The sequence below is a fragment of the Pundamilia nyererei genome, unplaced genomic scaffold (assembly GCF_000239375.1).
Source record: "Pundamilia nyererei isolate P.nyererei 1_Seehausen unplaced genomic scaffold, PunNye1.0 scaffold00213, whole genome shotgun sequence".
Taxonomy (NCBI): domain Eukaryota; kingdom Metazoa; phylum Chordata; class Actinopteri; order Cichliformes; family Cichlidae; genus Pundamilia; species Pundamilia nyererei.
This window is the reverse complement of record NW_005187614.1, coordinates 90,300-105,236: the sequence shown is the minus strand read 5'-3', so window position 1 is coordinate 105,236 and position 14,937 is coordinate 90,300. Positions and strand designations below refer to the sequence as shown.

The following is a 14,937-nucleotide window of genomic DNA, read 5'->3' as shown; positions in this document are numbered from 1 at the left end:
CCCCTATTTACCAGCCTGGACACAGGAGTGTACTGCACGCCGCGATGCTTTTACAGGCAGAACGTCCGGAAGGGTTATTTAGCCAGTAAGCTGGCGAGCGAAAGCATTTGTTAGCACGCAATTGTATTAAATGCACAACACAGCCAGAGCAATGCAAACTCGCGAGGCAACAGTCACAGAATAGCAATGAAATTAACTTCCATTCAACTTGCATTCACAAACGCTGCTGTCAGTAGCGTTGAGCGTAAAAGCACAGTTAAATATTGTTTCAACAGTGAATTGTATGCCTCGCAGTGCTGGCAGCAAACACTTACTGAGCGTGCGCAATGCTTTTCTGGCGGTAGTTGTGGGAGTTAGTCGTTAGAGGGTGCTGTTAAATGCACAGCAGCACAAGTGTGCACACAACCGGATGGTTTAAATGGGGATTAATGAAGATGAAAGTAGCAGTCCTGCCCTCTTCAGTTGCTGGTAAAGTAAATTTCAGAAATGTAGTTTATTAAAAACTAAAAACGAATAATAGTTACAATAGTATGTATGATAATTTTGCACAAAAAAATCTTACAACTTCTAATTGTTGTATGACAGCGGAAAGAAAACAGGTTGAAGATGACTAATTTCATTGCATATAAATATTTTCTCATATTATCTCAGTGTCATCAAAACACTTAGTTGCAAATTTCAATATGGAATGTGGATTACCTTCAGTTTGTTTAAAAAACAAACTGAAACAATATCAGCTTTTCTTGAGGTGGATTCTCTAATATTTTATTCCAATATGCCATATATTGCAAAGTAAATAGTTTTCAACTCAATGTTAATCAAATGAAGCACATATTGGACAATGCTCAGATGGTTAATAACACCATCAGTTTGGGAAAACCTGTGGGCACTGGCCCCCTTGACAGAGACAGTGGACCCTCTACCAGTCAGCTGGTAGGGGATGTTGCAGCTGTAGATGGTGGTATATTGTTTGCCTCTCAACCTTTTCTTAAAGTTTCTGAAGGCTTTGATTAAGCAGAGGAATTTAGTTATACTACCACCACATTATTGAACCTCTGCTCAAACTGTCTGCAGAAACGTAATTGTTTTTTGAAGTGCCCAAACTTTAATATCACCAGTCTTGATAGAGTTAATTCTTAACGTCTTTCTGGTCTTCAGGTCATGTCCCAGCTTGTCATGGTTTTACATCGTCCTATGAATTCCACACTGGATTCATGCAGAATGATTGCTCATGTCTGGGTTCAGGCGTACCCAGTTCTCTGCAACCGCACTAACACCTCTGGAGTTTCCCCCTATGAAGGATTTTGTGAAGGCTGCCAGATGTTCATGTCAGTTACATGGGCTCACTTATGCTTCACAGCAATCACATCAAAGCCATGTCCAGCTAGCCTGGTCCCAGGTGCTGTTCTTGCAGCGTTCAGCTTGGCTAGTGAAGCAGGAAAGTGGGCCTCGTGGCACACAGCCAGCAGCACTGTTTGAGATGCTGTGAATGAAAGGTGCAGGAAGAAGCCGGCTGAGTTTATTATTCTCAGTTGGACCATTTCAGCATTTCTGAAAAGGTTATTGTTACATTAGCTGGAAGTAAGAGTAGAACACTGTGGTACAATGTAAAGTGATATTTTTTACTAACCAAACATTACATTATTTCATTCTTCAGATTTTTTTTACAGACAAGAAGTGATTCAATTGTTAATTAGATATTTTGTTGCGTTATTTACACTTTTACATCACCTCACATGATGCATATGTATATTTAATATAGACATAGTGTTTAATCTCAGAAGACAGAACACTGTAAAATATAATCCGTTGTTTTTAACAGTCCAGGAATTAATTTTTACTTCAAAACATTAAATTGAGTTTTTATGTTTGTTGGCTACGGAGATTTTTGTCAAGGCGTTTAAAGCCATTACCAACAGACTCTGAAGCAAGACCCAAGAGTGAGTATTTGACTGTTAAGGGGCTTTAATGTCGTAGAGCATTGAGCAAAAACAGAGGAACTGCGGATCCACGGGAATGGAGCCAGCTACTTGGTAGAATTACCCTAGGACAGAGGAAAAGAAAGTCAGTCCAGACAGAATCTGATGCTGAGCTGTTGATGAAAGGTGTCAGAAGGTGGTGAGGATGCTTACTATGGGTAGGGCCACTGATCCGATCTCTGCAGGCTTTCCTAATTGTTGGAGGATGGGCAGGCAAGTGAGCTGCTGAGGTGAGTGTTTAAGCAAGGATTTCCTGAAAACATGGACCAGCTTGACGGTTACATGTGATTGCATCTTGCAGATGGTTTGTTCTTCCGCCACATGAGAGTCACAGGAATTTGAGAAAAAGAGGACATCAGTGCTTGGAGAATGCAGGCACAAAGGTCATCAAGGAGATGGATCACCACTCTAGTGAAGACGACAATCTGGTGGTGGAGCTGGTCCTTAAATACTGACAGAAGAACAGGACTTCAGGAGCTCAAATGAATCCAGCCCATCCTCGATTCAGAGAAGTGTTAGGCCACAGGAGACGACCAGTGCAGGAGCATGATAATGGAAATTTCTAATATTAAGGAATCCTAATTTAGAAACGAACTGCGATAACACAAATTATAAAGCAAAGTCAGACATTACTATGACTAGTTGCAAACTCAAGAGGAAGTAACTTGTAAATCATTGTGTCCTGCTTTGAGTTACATTTACAACACCCCAACGTTTTATATTGTACAACATCCATATCATCCATCCAGGGTGTCCAGTATCTTTGGAGTTTACATTTTTACATAGTGCATACTGATAAGACCATGTGCTGCATGAAATATAGAAAATATAAAGTTACAACAACACACGGGTGTAGGAAGCCTAGCCTATAGAGTGAACACGGTGATGTAATTTTTAGAAAGGTAGAAAGGTGCAGACTTGCATGACTAAACCAGATAAGTGAGGTATCCAGCCAACCAGGCCAACCTGAGCCACTGCTGCTTTGCATAGAACGTCTCTGTCCAGCTGTCATTGTACTAGCCTGCTGAAGGAAATGCTGATACAGGATGACACGTTAAGCCGAACCGGAGTATGGAGTCTGAGTCTCTCGGTCTTTTATTGGTGCGCAACAGCCATAGCAAACATGTCAGACGCGATAAAGAAATAACCCAGTTATATTTTCTTCAGGCAACTCCAGCTGTGTGAGGATGCATCTGTTTTTCACGTCTTTATTCCCCATCACCCTGCTGATGGCGTCCCACCTGGTGAGCGCCACCGTGTCCAAGAGCTTCAAAGAGTGCAGCCAATTCTTCTACATGCAGACCCCGCCTGCAGGGATCAGAGGAACAAGCCTCAAGTGGATCTGCCAGAAATATGCAGACAAACTTCGCTACGCCACACTGTATGACAGCAGTCGCCATCTCCCCCTCTACTCGGCCTACATCTTTAAGAAGTCTGACGGGAAGAGGAGGATGGACACCCCCTGGATGTATGAGCCTCAGGTAGAGCCTCAGAGCAGCACAGTAGCTATAACTTGCCACTTTTTGAAGAGATGTTACATGTTTTGGGGCATGATAACATTTTGTTTAAAAAATCTAATCTATACAAGAACAGTGCATATACCGGGTACTAGAATTTTTATATTTTTTTCCCAGAGTTACTTTCGTTTACATGAGTTAATTTTACTTCAAATCAGTCTGGTGCTTGTTACCAAAGACTCAACAGCACAGTATAAGCTGTTAATCACCCAGACATGCCCTCAAACACACCTCTATTTTAAAGACACAGTTTGGCAGTTTGAAAGATGAGAGTTAAAGTCGAAGCTTGTTTGTGTTGGCTAAATATGTATTCTAAGAAAGCTGATTAACAGAGCCTCTTAGGTTACCAAAGTAGGTTTGGTTTATAATGACTCATATCCAATGGGCCAGAAGAAATAAATTGCCTCAAGTGCTAAGGCTTGGTGTATTCTGGCTCTGGTTCAGCCTTGGACTCAAGGCTAAAAGAAATACCTTCTGGCGCTGAATTTGACTAATTGTTGCTCCTTGCTACATATTGATTTCACATAAATCACCGTATTTCATCTGTTTTCACTAAGTCTGAATAAGCACATATCTCAATATTCTGAGTGTTTTAAGCTTTGACAGCATTGTACTGTTGAAATAATCGCTCAATCATGATAATTTAATAACTTAAAAGACTAGCTTGGAATGTTGATACATATTCTTATTCATCACTTTAGTGAAAGAAAACATTGATATTAATGTTATAACATCTTTAAAATCAATGTCTAGCTTCAACATTTCTTCTGTAGCACATTCACTGTATTCATCCATAGCGCATGAGGCAAGTTATTTTTTCTAGCTCATTTGATGTGAGTCATTATAAACCATAATTACTTTGGTATCCCTGCCAACCAGCTTTCCAATTATATTTTAGTGTGAGAGATGTGTGTGTGTTCAGTTTCGGCATCCAGAATAGGGTTGGTTGGGTTATGGTAAGGTACATCTGACCTCCTGGATCTGGCTCTTTTTTTTAAGCTGACCTGAATCTGGCAACACAGGATTAAGAATCTGACACCTATATTTTTTAACTGTCATGTGAACAAACAATCAGGCTGTGAAATATGATGTGTAATACCTGCCTTAGATTAAGATGCTTCCAGGCTTTACTGCTCTTATTTAAGTGTCTTGCCCTGTGGATTGAGGACTTTAAAATTGCTAAATGTCATGTTTCTTTTACTTCCTCTTCTTACAGCTGCTTTCAAATGATGAGAGTAGTAACATGAAGGCACTTCCCCTGAGTGAAAAGACTCCCCCTCTGATCGAGGACAGCCAGCTTGTTTTAGAGGACTACACGGATGCCGTAGGATATCGACGTGGCCCACTAAACCCTGACTTGCACCAAGCAGAACCAGATGACAAGTCCTCCACTTACACCCTGACCAACATAGTTCCACTGATCACAGATTTCCTGGAAACCTCTTGGAACCCATACTTAGACATCGTTCGCCGACGTCTCAACAATTTCTGCCACGGCAAATCTTTTGTAGTGACAGGGGTGACTGTTTCAGGGGCTGCCATTCAGCGTAATAACAGGGACCGTCTCATCATTCCAAAACACTTATGGCTGGCATACTGCTGTCCACAGTTTGATCATAACTCACCATATGAAGTGAGGTTTATGTTCCCTAGCTACGGCGGCTATGCACTGAATGAACAGGCTGGATTTAGTGTAGTCGAGGTACCTCTAAAGACTCTGGAGACATTCTTAAGGAGCCAGACTGACATAGACAGTGACATGGCCATATTCTACAAGGGATGTGTGGCAGAAAATCCCTTAAAGAAGAAGAGAGACCTTACCAATGTTTTAGTATGATGGAATTTTCATAGTTGATCTTCTACATGAAAAACAGTATTTTGTCAAAAGCTAGTTTGCAGTTAGTAGCCAAGCTAGTGTTAGCTAACATGAGCCAGCTCAGAGAAAACCTGAATAAAAGGAAAACATGTTTTCTAAAAAATATTCTTCAGCGTTTTTAACCACTTAAAAAAAATCAGACAATTATTTTGTTAAAGTTAATGTTTAGTGATTAATGAATCAAATTAAAAGCCCAAACAACTACCCAGAGGTGTTTTAAGAAAGATGACTTGGTTTTAGAAAAACTTTATAATTGACTTGAAGTCTGTCCTGCTTTCTCTGCTGTTTTTGTCCTACAGATAGACAGGCTTCATTAGATAAAACTAGCCATTAGCTTTCTGGCTAGTGTTAGCTTACCCTACTTTTATGGAGAAACTGGCAGCTCGCTGGCTAATGCTAATTTGCTTGCTTGCTAAGGTTTTCTATTTTGAGTCCATTTGTATGCTATACTTAGCTAAAGCTGGTCAGTGCTATCTTTGGGAGCTGAGGAGAGGCATTGTGACCATAATAGTCATGTCCTTGTCTCACTCACAGGCTCTTAGAGGCAACACAGAAATTAACAAACAGTATATTTTAAAGTCACATTGCAGTCTGTTTCACACACTGGCAATAAAAAAGGGTTTCATACATGAAAAAAAGTTGCAGACTTTTTAACAGGATGCAGAGTAATGCAGAAATGTTGAAATGCATCTATTGCAAAAACAAGACTAAGCCAACTTTACAGTGTTGAGCAATCCTGCTTCACATGTTATTGAATAAATTAAAGTATAATTCAGTTAGAAAGGAATAGAGCCATTGAATTGTTACAATTTATTAATCCTGCCTTTATGGAAACCAATTATGAACCCAATATTATCTTTATTAAATCCTTCCTGGGGTAATTGCCATAGCTGTTAAAATTTCCTGCACTTAAACTGAATACATTCAAGCCAAAATGACCTGACTTGTAATTTGTCCACATCTTTGTCTTTATCCCACCTATTGTTCTCCTCGACTCTATTTGTATTATGAACTCTAAAGTGCTCAATTTCAGAGTCCAGATGTTCAAACCAAATTTAAAACATTGTGCTTAAATATTCTACCTCATTTTTGATCTAGGTGACGGAGAAGAATTTGACTGTTACTGACCTGTGCTGTATATGGTAATGCTGAAGAAATAAAGCTCAAATGTGCACTTATTTATATAGTAAAATACAATTTTCAGAAATTCCTCCATGGAAAGAAAATTATAGCCATATATAAGAACAGAGCAACCACGAGTATCTTTAACTTATATTCTGTCTTTATCCAAAAATGTTTCATTATTTTGCATTTCACAGGATGACCAGCAGATAGAAAACAGCATGTCACATATTGCTGCTGGAAAAAATGAGTGCTTCTATGTCTGGAAAGTTGAAAATATGCATTTGGTCACAATCATGTATTTGATTTTGTTATTTCTTCCTGAGAAGAACTTTGAACTTTTTTGTGATTTCCTTCCTCTTTGGAGCTAAAAGGGGCCGCCCAAACACATGAGATATCAATGGAAAGCCCAGTATTTCCTCTATTTAGTACATCAGGACAAGCTCAAATGAGTGAAAAGCTATAGACCAAAAACAAATGTCCATTACAGAGGACACAAATAAGCTGGTTTTAATGATATCTCAGGATATGCCTCTTTTGTGGCACAATCATTCTGTATTTTATTTATAATGTATTTTATTCTGTATTTTATTTTAGTAATCTCTTAATTTTGCAAATAAAAGTTCTTTCATGTTACTACCCTGTTGTTGTGCTGCAAGTTATTATTTTTGAGGCAGTTAGAATTAATAACTGTGGGGATGAGATAGCTGTTAGCAAGTTTATGCAGCTCTGTGGGAATTCTACTGCTACCAACAGTCATAACAGTCTTGATAACATAGAATGCAGCCATGATCATATCATAGCAATTGTAGTCATTTTAGTAGTCTGCATTCTGTACTTGCAGCATTTACATCCTTAGCTGAGAGTGTAACTCATGTTTCTGTAAAAAGAAAAAACCCCAAACCTTACACATGGCATCACATGCAGCGATTAATAGTTACTACTTTGAAAAAAAGGATGGCTGTAAGGATACACTCACTGTATACATGTGACCGTGCCTGTTAAAAATGAGGCTGTGCAGAACAGGCAGATGGTGGGTTTTTAACAACATGAGTGTACACACACAAAAATGTATGTTAATGTAACCCTGATATACTTAACTTGTATTTTTTCTGCATTTGTCAGTGATATCAGTAGTAGTAGAGCAGAGTATACACTTCATTGGTAGCAAATATAAAGTTCATAATGACGCACAACGATCTTTAAAAACCCAAGGCACTTTAAAATTGCAAGTATAGCTTTGTGTTTTTGATAAATGCTTGACCATCTGGGAGGATGTGTTCAAAGAAATAACATTACTCTAACCAGTGTGAGGCACCATTGGCCATAGTCCCTGTTTCGCCAGCTGTGGGTGGATATGATAAGGTATAAAGATGGCATTACTTTGCATACTGAGGCCAGATTACAGAGAGCAGAGTGGGAAATGTGTATGAGCTGTTTTACTGAGCATAAAGACGCACGCAGTCATTTGTAGCAGAGCTCAAAAATATACCTAACATACTATTTAACAGCTTTAACTTGTTACCAGAGTGGCTTCAGGATCCCTCCTAGCTATGGCAGCTTGGGCACAGACAGCTTTTCTACTTTTCAGCATAATGTTAGCAGTGATAGGCAAAGTGGAAAAAGAGCTTTCTCCAGAGTGCAAAGAATTCCTCTACATGGGAACGCCACCGAGAGGACTGGAACACCACTCCGTCCAGTTCATTTGTCAGTACTACAACAAAAAGCCACGCTACGTGACTCTGTACAACACTGTGGACCATATACCGATCTACTCTGCCTACATATTTAAACGCTCAGAAGGGGAGAAATGTATGGATGTCCCTTGGATGTACGAACCTCAGGTAAAGAAAACTAGAAAGTTCACTGCTTTGAAATGTGCGTAAGAATTTGTTGCGTAGTCATGTAATCGCATTCAGTCATGCTCATGCCCTCATTTGCTGTGGGTCTGTCTCTCTGCACAGCTGTCCACATCCTCTGAAACAGACGAGATGCAGCCCTTTCCACGGAGTTACGTGCACATGAACTTTGAAGATGCCCAAGCTGTTCTTGACGATTACACAAATGCCATCCTTTACGAGCGCGGCACGCTCAACCCGGACGAGCATCAGAATGAACCTGACGACAAAGCAGCTACCTACACCCTCACCAATGTGGTACCCGTGGTGCCTGAAGTCAACAACCTAATCTGGGACAAACAGGAACACATGATCCGCAAAAGGCTTAACAACTACTGTCGTGGAACGGCGCACATTGTCACCGGGGTCACCACCTCTGGCAAGATGATCCGCCGGGAAAACATGAACCGCATTGCAGTTCCCACCTACCTGTGGTCAGCATATTGCTGTGTTGACTATGACCACAACACACCTTTTATGAACCGTTATAAATTCCCATCTTTTGCTTACTATGGCCTCAACGAGGATGAGAACAATGACATGGTGGAAGTCTCCGTCCAGAAGCTGGAGGAGTTTCTCAAGAAGACAGAATTTGTAAGCCAGAACTTTCAGATCTTTGTGGGCGACTGTTCCATACAAGCACCTGAGAAAACTGCTTAGGGAAAATATTTAGAGATATTTTAACATTTGACAAATTAAAGAAAGACAAAAAAAGTAGTCCTACCAGAAGAGTGCCAGTGTACCTTCTCATTGGTCTCTGGAACATCAATCTCTCAACAGATGTTCCTGTATCTTTTTTATTCCCTTTATTATTTGGTGTTTTTATGATTTATGTCCTGTGATTATTCAATTGGGTTTTAATCCTGTTATTACAGAGGCCATAATCTATGAACTGCTTTAAATTCATACCCATCAAACCATTCAGTAATCCTCATGCCCTCTGGATTGGGGCACTGTCATCATAGAGGAGACCACACCCATCAGAATAAAATGTTGTAATCATAGAACAAAGGTTATGAAAAGTTTCTTTTAACTTGCAGTGCCCCTTCAAAGAGGACAGATGAATCCAAACCATAAACGAGATATACAGGTTATTCATTTTTCCTTTAAGTTGTCACTGATCTTTGTGGTGTTTATAAGTAAAATGAGGTGCCATCATGTGCCAACAAAACATCCAGCTAAATTATAACAGTGTGACAGTGAGCTATCGCTAACAGTATCCATGAAATTTGCAACCAGAATTTCTTTTGTTATCTACACCTGTGCTTTTTCTACTGTGCATGGTAATTTATATGACACGTTACATCAGGTAAAACAAAAGCTTCCAAGCGGGTCATAAAATCTGCTGACACTGGATATCACGTGTATTTTTTGTTGTTCTGCATAACCTTTACTTTGAAGGCAGAGGCATAGCCAGCTATCAAGGAGGGGGGGAGGGGGGGATTTACATTAGTAGGTTGTTCACGTGTTGGAAAGGTGTGGGGGAGGGGCCATACTGTACTTTAAACACTCTTGCAATGTAACAAAATGTAACTTTCTCATATATTTCACAGGAATAAACCACTGAATGAAACTGTCTCTGAACTTTTGTTTTTGACATATTCTGGGCAATTTGAAACCTGTCATCAGACGTCATATGCATATTAAGTTACAGCACCAGCTTATGATGGGATAGAGCTTTTTAATTTGCTGCTGAAATGAAAAATCTAAACTTGATATGTGGAAATTCTCCAATGCAAGTCTCCTTCTACACTTTAAACAAAAACTGGCTTTAAAACATGAGTTTCCCATTTCTACTCTTTCATTAAACTTCAGCTTCATTCACTGCAACAAGGCTGACGATGGAAAAAAGGCTATTTTTCTGAAGTGAGTGGCATTTGTCCTCTGCACTTTACAGTAATAAAATGCTCTCAGTGACTGATAACTACTGCTACGACACTCGTGGGAATTTGAATATATGGAAAAGCCTTTACAATGAGAGAATTGCTCGCTTGAAGTGCAGGTGAGGCATGAAGGGAAATGTGGGGTGTGATAGAGCTGGGACAGAGGCTGTACTTGTTAGGCAGTAGTAGATTGCAGTGGTGTGTCACAGGTGAATTAGAGACACATTAGCAAGAGAAGACACATCTAAAAAGACACAAAAGAGAGCTGCTGAGAAAAAAAGCTGCAGTGATGATACCTACATTTACAAATTGTGCCTTAGCAACGGCAGCTGCCATGGTCTTCCTAATGTGTGGATTGCTTGAAGTGTCCCAGGCAGGAGTTGTGGGAGACTTCAACCATGCGGAGCGCTGCAAGGACTCTCTCTTTATGGGAACACCACCACGAGGATACCTCAGCAACTCCTTTAAGAAGATCTGCCAGCGGTATGAGGACAAACCCCGCTATGTCACCCTGTACGACTCACACAAACACGTCCCCATCTACTCAGCCTATACATTCAAGAAGTCAGACGGGGAGAAGAAGGTGGATTTCCCTTGGATGTTCGAGCCTCAGGTGAGAGTGCTTGCGAGCTCAGTCAAGGATGAAACAAATAAAACAGAAGCCTGGTTTCATTCTCAATTTTGCATGTTTGCCCATACAGTGTGCTATATATCTGACATAATACTATTCACACTATATATACCATATATTCACAGTACTCTGTATCTATTCACATGCAGTCATTGGAGATTTCTTGACATTTTTGGAAGTGTAAAGGCAATATCACCTGATGTTTCTTAACAAGCAGCTAAAGAACTGCAGCAACTATGCTACTGTAATAGAAACAATGTCAAGCTGAGATAAGCTGCTTTATTAGCTCTGTGTGCTATTTCACTGAGATAGTGTTGCCATTACCATTTATGCAAATTTGGCATTTTTCTCTAAAAATGACAAAAGTTTGTTTCTTTTCTGTAAGAAGTGGCTGTTTAATTGCAGAAAAGCACCGGCAGCTAGATTCGTCAACTTTTAACGGTGCTTTGTGTAAACTACAACAGAGTTTACAGTTCATGGCTGCGCTTATTGTAAGCTTTAGTAGCTGACTCTCAACCCTTTGGATGCCGTTATACTGTTTTTGTCTTCCTATTTTAATTCAGTTTTATTTATATAGAGCCAAATCAAAATAACAGTTGCCTTAAGCTGCTTTATACTGTAAGGTAAAGACCAACAATCAGACGAAGAGCAAGCACTTGGAGCCAGTGGGAAGAAAAAAAACTCCCTTTTAGCAGGAAGAAACCTCCGACAGAAACAGGCTAAGGGAGAAGCAGCCATCTGGTGTGTCAGGTTGGGGTTAATCTTCATAAACAGATTATCTTTTTAAAAGTATAACTTCAACTCTTTGCCCACACACCATGAGTTTTGTCTCCTATATTTGTATAAGTGTGACAAGATATGAACTTATTCACATTTCCACTGAGTTATTGGACAACTACTGGTCTATTTAAACAGTCGCACAAGCAAACAATACCATCATATCATCTCTATTCCCATGAGTCTTTGCACCATTCCCAGAAAAAAATGAGTATGCAAACTGTGAGTAAAACTACTTTGCTTTTTATTTTCTCTCTCTCTCTCTCCATAGTTGGCCTCAGAAAAGAGCAGCAGTAACATGGAGCCCTTCCCCCAGTCTGCAAACATGCACATGAACTTTGAGGACTCCCAGGCAGTCCTGGAGGACTACGCCGATGTGGTTCAGTATGAACGCGGCCAACTAAATCCCGATGAGCATCAGGCTGACCCTCTAGACAAGGCGTCCACCTACACCTTGACGAACGTGGTGCCTCAGATCAGGGAGTTCAACATGGGTCCTTGGGCGGAACACCGAGACATCGTCCGAAAGCGCCTCAACAACTACTGCCGCGGCAAAGCCTTTGTGATCACCGGGGTCACCACTTCTGGACACACGATCCGTCGCAACAACCAGGACCGGGTAGCTGTGCCCGAGTACATGTGGTCGGCCTACTGCTGCACCGAGTTCGACCAAAATGCGCCGTACTTTGTGCGCTATAAGTTCCCTGTCTTTGGTGCATATGGGCTAAATGATCGTGTCAACAACCAAATGGTGGAGGTTCCTCTCAAAAACCTAGAGAAATTCCTCAAGGGGAGGATGGATGTGGACAAGAACTTCCAGATTTTCTATAAAGATTGTGTATCAGATAAATGATATAAAAGGTGATCTTTTGATCTCTTGGCAGAAACGTAGCTCGAGAAATAAATGGAACCCAGATGTCATGTCAAATTAAATAATATGATGCAAGGAATAAAACGGAGAATTGAGTGAGCCTAAATGAAGCTTGTCTCATTTAATATGTTTACATGCGTACAGATCTCTTTCTCAGTGCATATTGAAGCATTGTCCAGCACATATCATGTGTAGGTGATCACAAGATTTTCCTCATTTCCTTATGATGGCTTTCTGTATCCAGCATGATCAGGAGACACATGCATTTGTAGTAAATGATCTTGAGCACAAAATGTGAAATAAAAGTGAGCAGCTGTCAAGGGTCTATGTAGGCCTGTAGAATACTGAAAAATATTTTTCACAAAAACACAAAATGAAGACATTTGAGAAGCCAAACACACTGTTTAAGAAGTTAACTGATCCTCACATTTCTAATAAAAAAACAAAAACCAACATATTCGATTGGTACTGCTGCTCTTCAAGAGCTTTAATGAGTTTAACCACAGGATGGCACTGCAGCTCATTTTGAAACAACCATACTGAATGTCTAAAACACATTTAGCAGTCTTGCAGTCTGTGGCATACATAGATTATAAAATGAAGACTGATCCAGAGATGATACTCTTTTCCATGCCACCCACCCTCTCCTCTGCAGCTCTGTCCTGTCCAGCTCACATCCATAGTAATGCGGGTCGAGAACCAGCAAATAGCTCCCCTTATCCCCGGTCCACACCCCCAATGCCCCCTTTGAGGAGTTGTCTCTGTCTCCTCCCATCATCACTGGAGAGTTGTGCTTCTCAAAGTGCTGATGGAGCTCAGCCACTGCGACATGCTCCAGCTCGGGCCCTCCGCCTCTGACATGCACCACTTTGCAGGGAACATCGTAGAAATGGTCGAGGACTAGAGAGCATTCAAATGTTCCTATCCACTCCCTGGAGCCTGAAAAGGAGTCGGTTTTGTCCCCCATTGTTACCAACGCGTGCTGGATTTCGGGGAGGCTTGGTACCGGCCTGCAGTGGTTCTCAGGCGGAGAGCAGTTATGACAAATCCACGAAGACAGCGTTTGAACGGTCCTGTAGCCACATCCCCAGCCTCTGTCATCCTGTCCATCGCATCCATAGTGGAAGTAGAGATAGTCTCCTTTTATTAGAGAACATTTTATAGCACCCGAAGGTGGATTAGGAAGACCAGTGTGCACATTCTTCAATAAAGTTTTGTCCTTTTGTAAATTTTTGCTCCCTCCTGCTCCACTTCCTCCCCAGTCAATCTCTTCCTCTGACGGCGCTGGTACGGACTTTTTATCCATGTTTTTCCTCTTTTCTTTCCTTTTTTATTTTTTACAAACACATATAACATCCAAACACTCGTCAGCAGTTTCAAAACATCCGACGCTTACTAAGTACAGCTACAATAACTATCCCTACGGAACACTAAGAGGAGTAACTGAGTTCCGTCTTGACATTGGTTCCACTCACAGTTATGCCCTCAAGAGCCCTTCGGTCTTTTCGTTTCATTTTGTTTCTAAACACACAAAGTCACCGGTTTCAGTCGTTTGAAAGTGAAATTACTGTACGACTGCTACTACTACTAAACAAACAAATATTCGAGTGTGCGAAAATATCGTTATCTTGAAATGAATATTTCCACATAGATATGTGTGCTGATAAAATAGAATTAGGATGCAGTGTGTTGACAAGAAAAAAAAAGGTCACCAAAACAAAATTGCTTAATGTAGCACATGTTTTTTTTAATTAAGTATAGCGTGAATAAAAATGTTTGTATTTCCCCCCACAGTCTTTGAAAGTAGAATCCACGGTCCAGCGCGCGAGAGCACGGCGCAGTACACCTGTGTACAACCACGTTAATTACTCAGGCCTTGGGTTTTCTCTTTGGCAATGGCTACCCAGGGAAAACACACCGGTGTCGCCTACATTTTCGCAGTTTTGGTATATCTGCGTTTTGCCCCCAAAATAATGTAGAAACTCTTTAAAGCACTTAAAAATAAGATGCGGCGAAAACAAAGTGAGAATAGCCGAGAAGCATCAGTTTTCCCAGGACAGACGTTCAGTCCCCAGTGTTTTCAACTTGGAGAAAACTTGTCCCAGGAAAGCTCCTGCAGACCAAAGGAAGCGGTGTCTGAAGCTGAAATGGTTATCTCTGCAGGGCTACGAGAATGTGAGACTGAGTCCAGTGTAAAAATAAGCTCAGCTGGTACACTTAAAGGATTAAAAGAGCAAGTTTGACTTCAACGTAACCGAGAAAAGGCAGAAAATGGCATCTAAAGGGAAGATAAATTACTATAATTGATAAATAAACGGGTGGAAAGGGGACAAATCATACGGCTCGCTAAAAGTATGAATGATGTAATGTGTTATTGTATACT

At 40.7% G+C, this 14,937-nt stretch overlaps 4 protein-coding genes across 4 annotated transcripts; 3 read left to right on the top strand and 1 right to left on the bottom strand.

Moving 5' to 3' along the window:
- The first annotated feature begins 419 nt into the window (after nucleotides 1-419).
- On the top strand, nucleotides 420-5,333 carry LOC102211451 (endonuclease domain-containing 1 protein-like). Its single transcript, XM_013914646.1, has 3 exons — nucleotides 420-468; nucleotides 3,147-3,460; nucleotides 4,713-5,333. Exons 1-3 carry the CDS (start codon nucleotides 429-431, stop codon nucleotides 5,331-5,333), a joined length of 975 nt encoding a protein of 324 aa, XP_013770100.1. The 5' UTR covers nucleotides 420-428.
- A 2,756-nt stretch (nucleotides 5,334-8,089) lies between these two features.
- Nucleotides 8,090-9,052, top strand: LOC106456427 (endonuclease domain-containing 1 protein-like). The gene is made up of 2 exons (XM_013914645.1): nucleotides 8,090-8,338; nucleotides 8,459-9,052. The coding sequence occupies exons 1-2, from the start codon at nucleotides 8,090-8,092 to the stop codon at nucleotides 9,050-9,052; spliced, it is 843 nt and encodes a 280-aa protein (XP_013770099.1).
- Nucleotides 9,053-10,475: 1,423 nt separating this feature from the next.
- LOC102206430 (endonuclease domain-containing 1 protein) lies at nucleotides 10,476-12,771 on the top strand. Its single transcript, XM_005748091.1, has 2 exons — nucleotides 10,476-10,888; nucleotides 11,955-12,771. The coding sequence occupies exons 1-2, from the start codon at nucleotides 10,565-10,567 to the stop codon at nucleotides 12,534-12,536; spliced, it is 906 nt and encodes a 301-aa protein (XP_005748148.1). The 5' UTR covers nucleotides 10,476-10,564; the 3' UTR covers nucleotides 12,537-12,771.
- A 55-nt stretch (nucleotides 12,772-12,826) lies between these two features.
- Nucleotides 12,827-13,993, bottom strand: ufsp1 (UFM1-specific peptidase 1). Its single transcript, XM_005748090.1, has one exon. It carries the CDS (start codon nucleotides 13,858-13,860, stop codon nucleotides 13,102-13,104), a length of 759 nt encoding a protein of 252 aa, XP_005748147.1. The 5' UTR covers nucleotides 13,861-13,993; the 3' UTR covers nucleotides 12,827-13,101.
- Nucleotides 13,994-14,937: the final 944 nt, after the last annotated feature.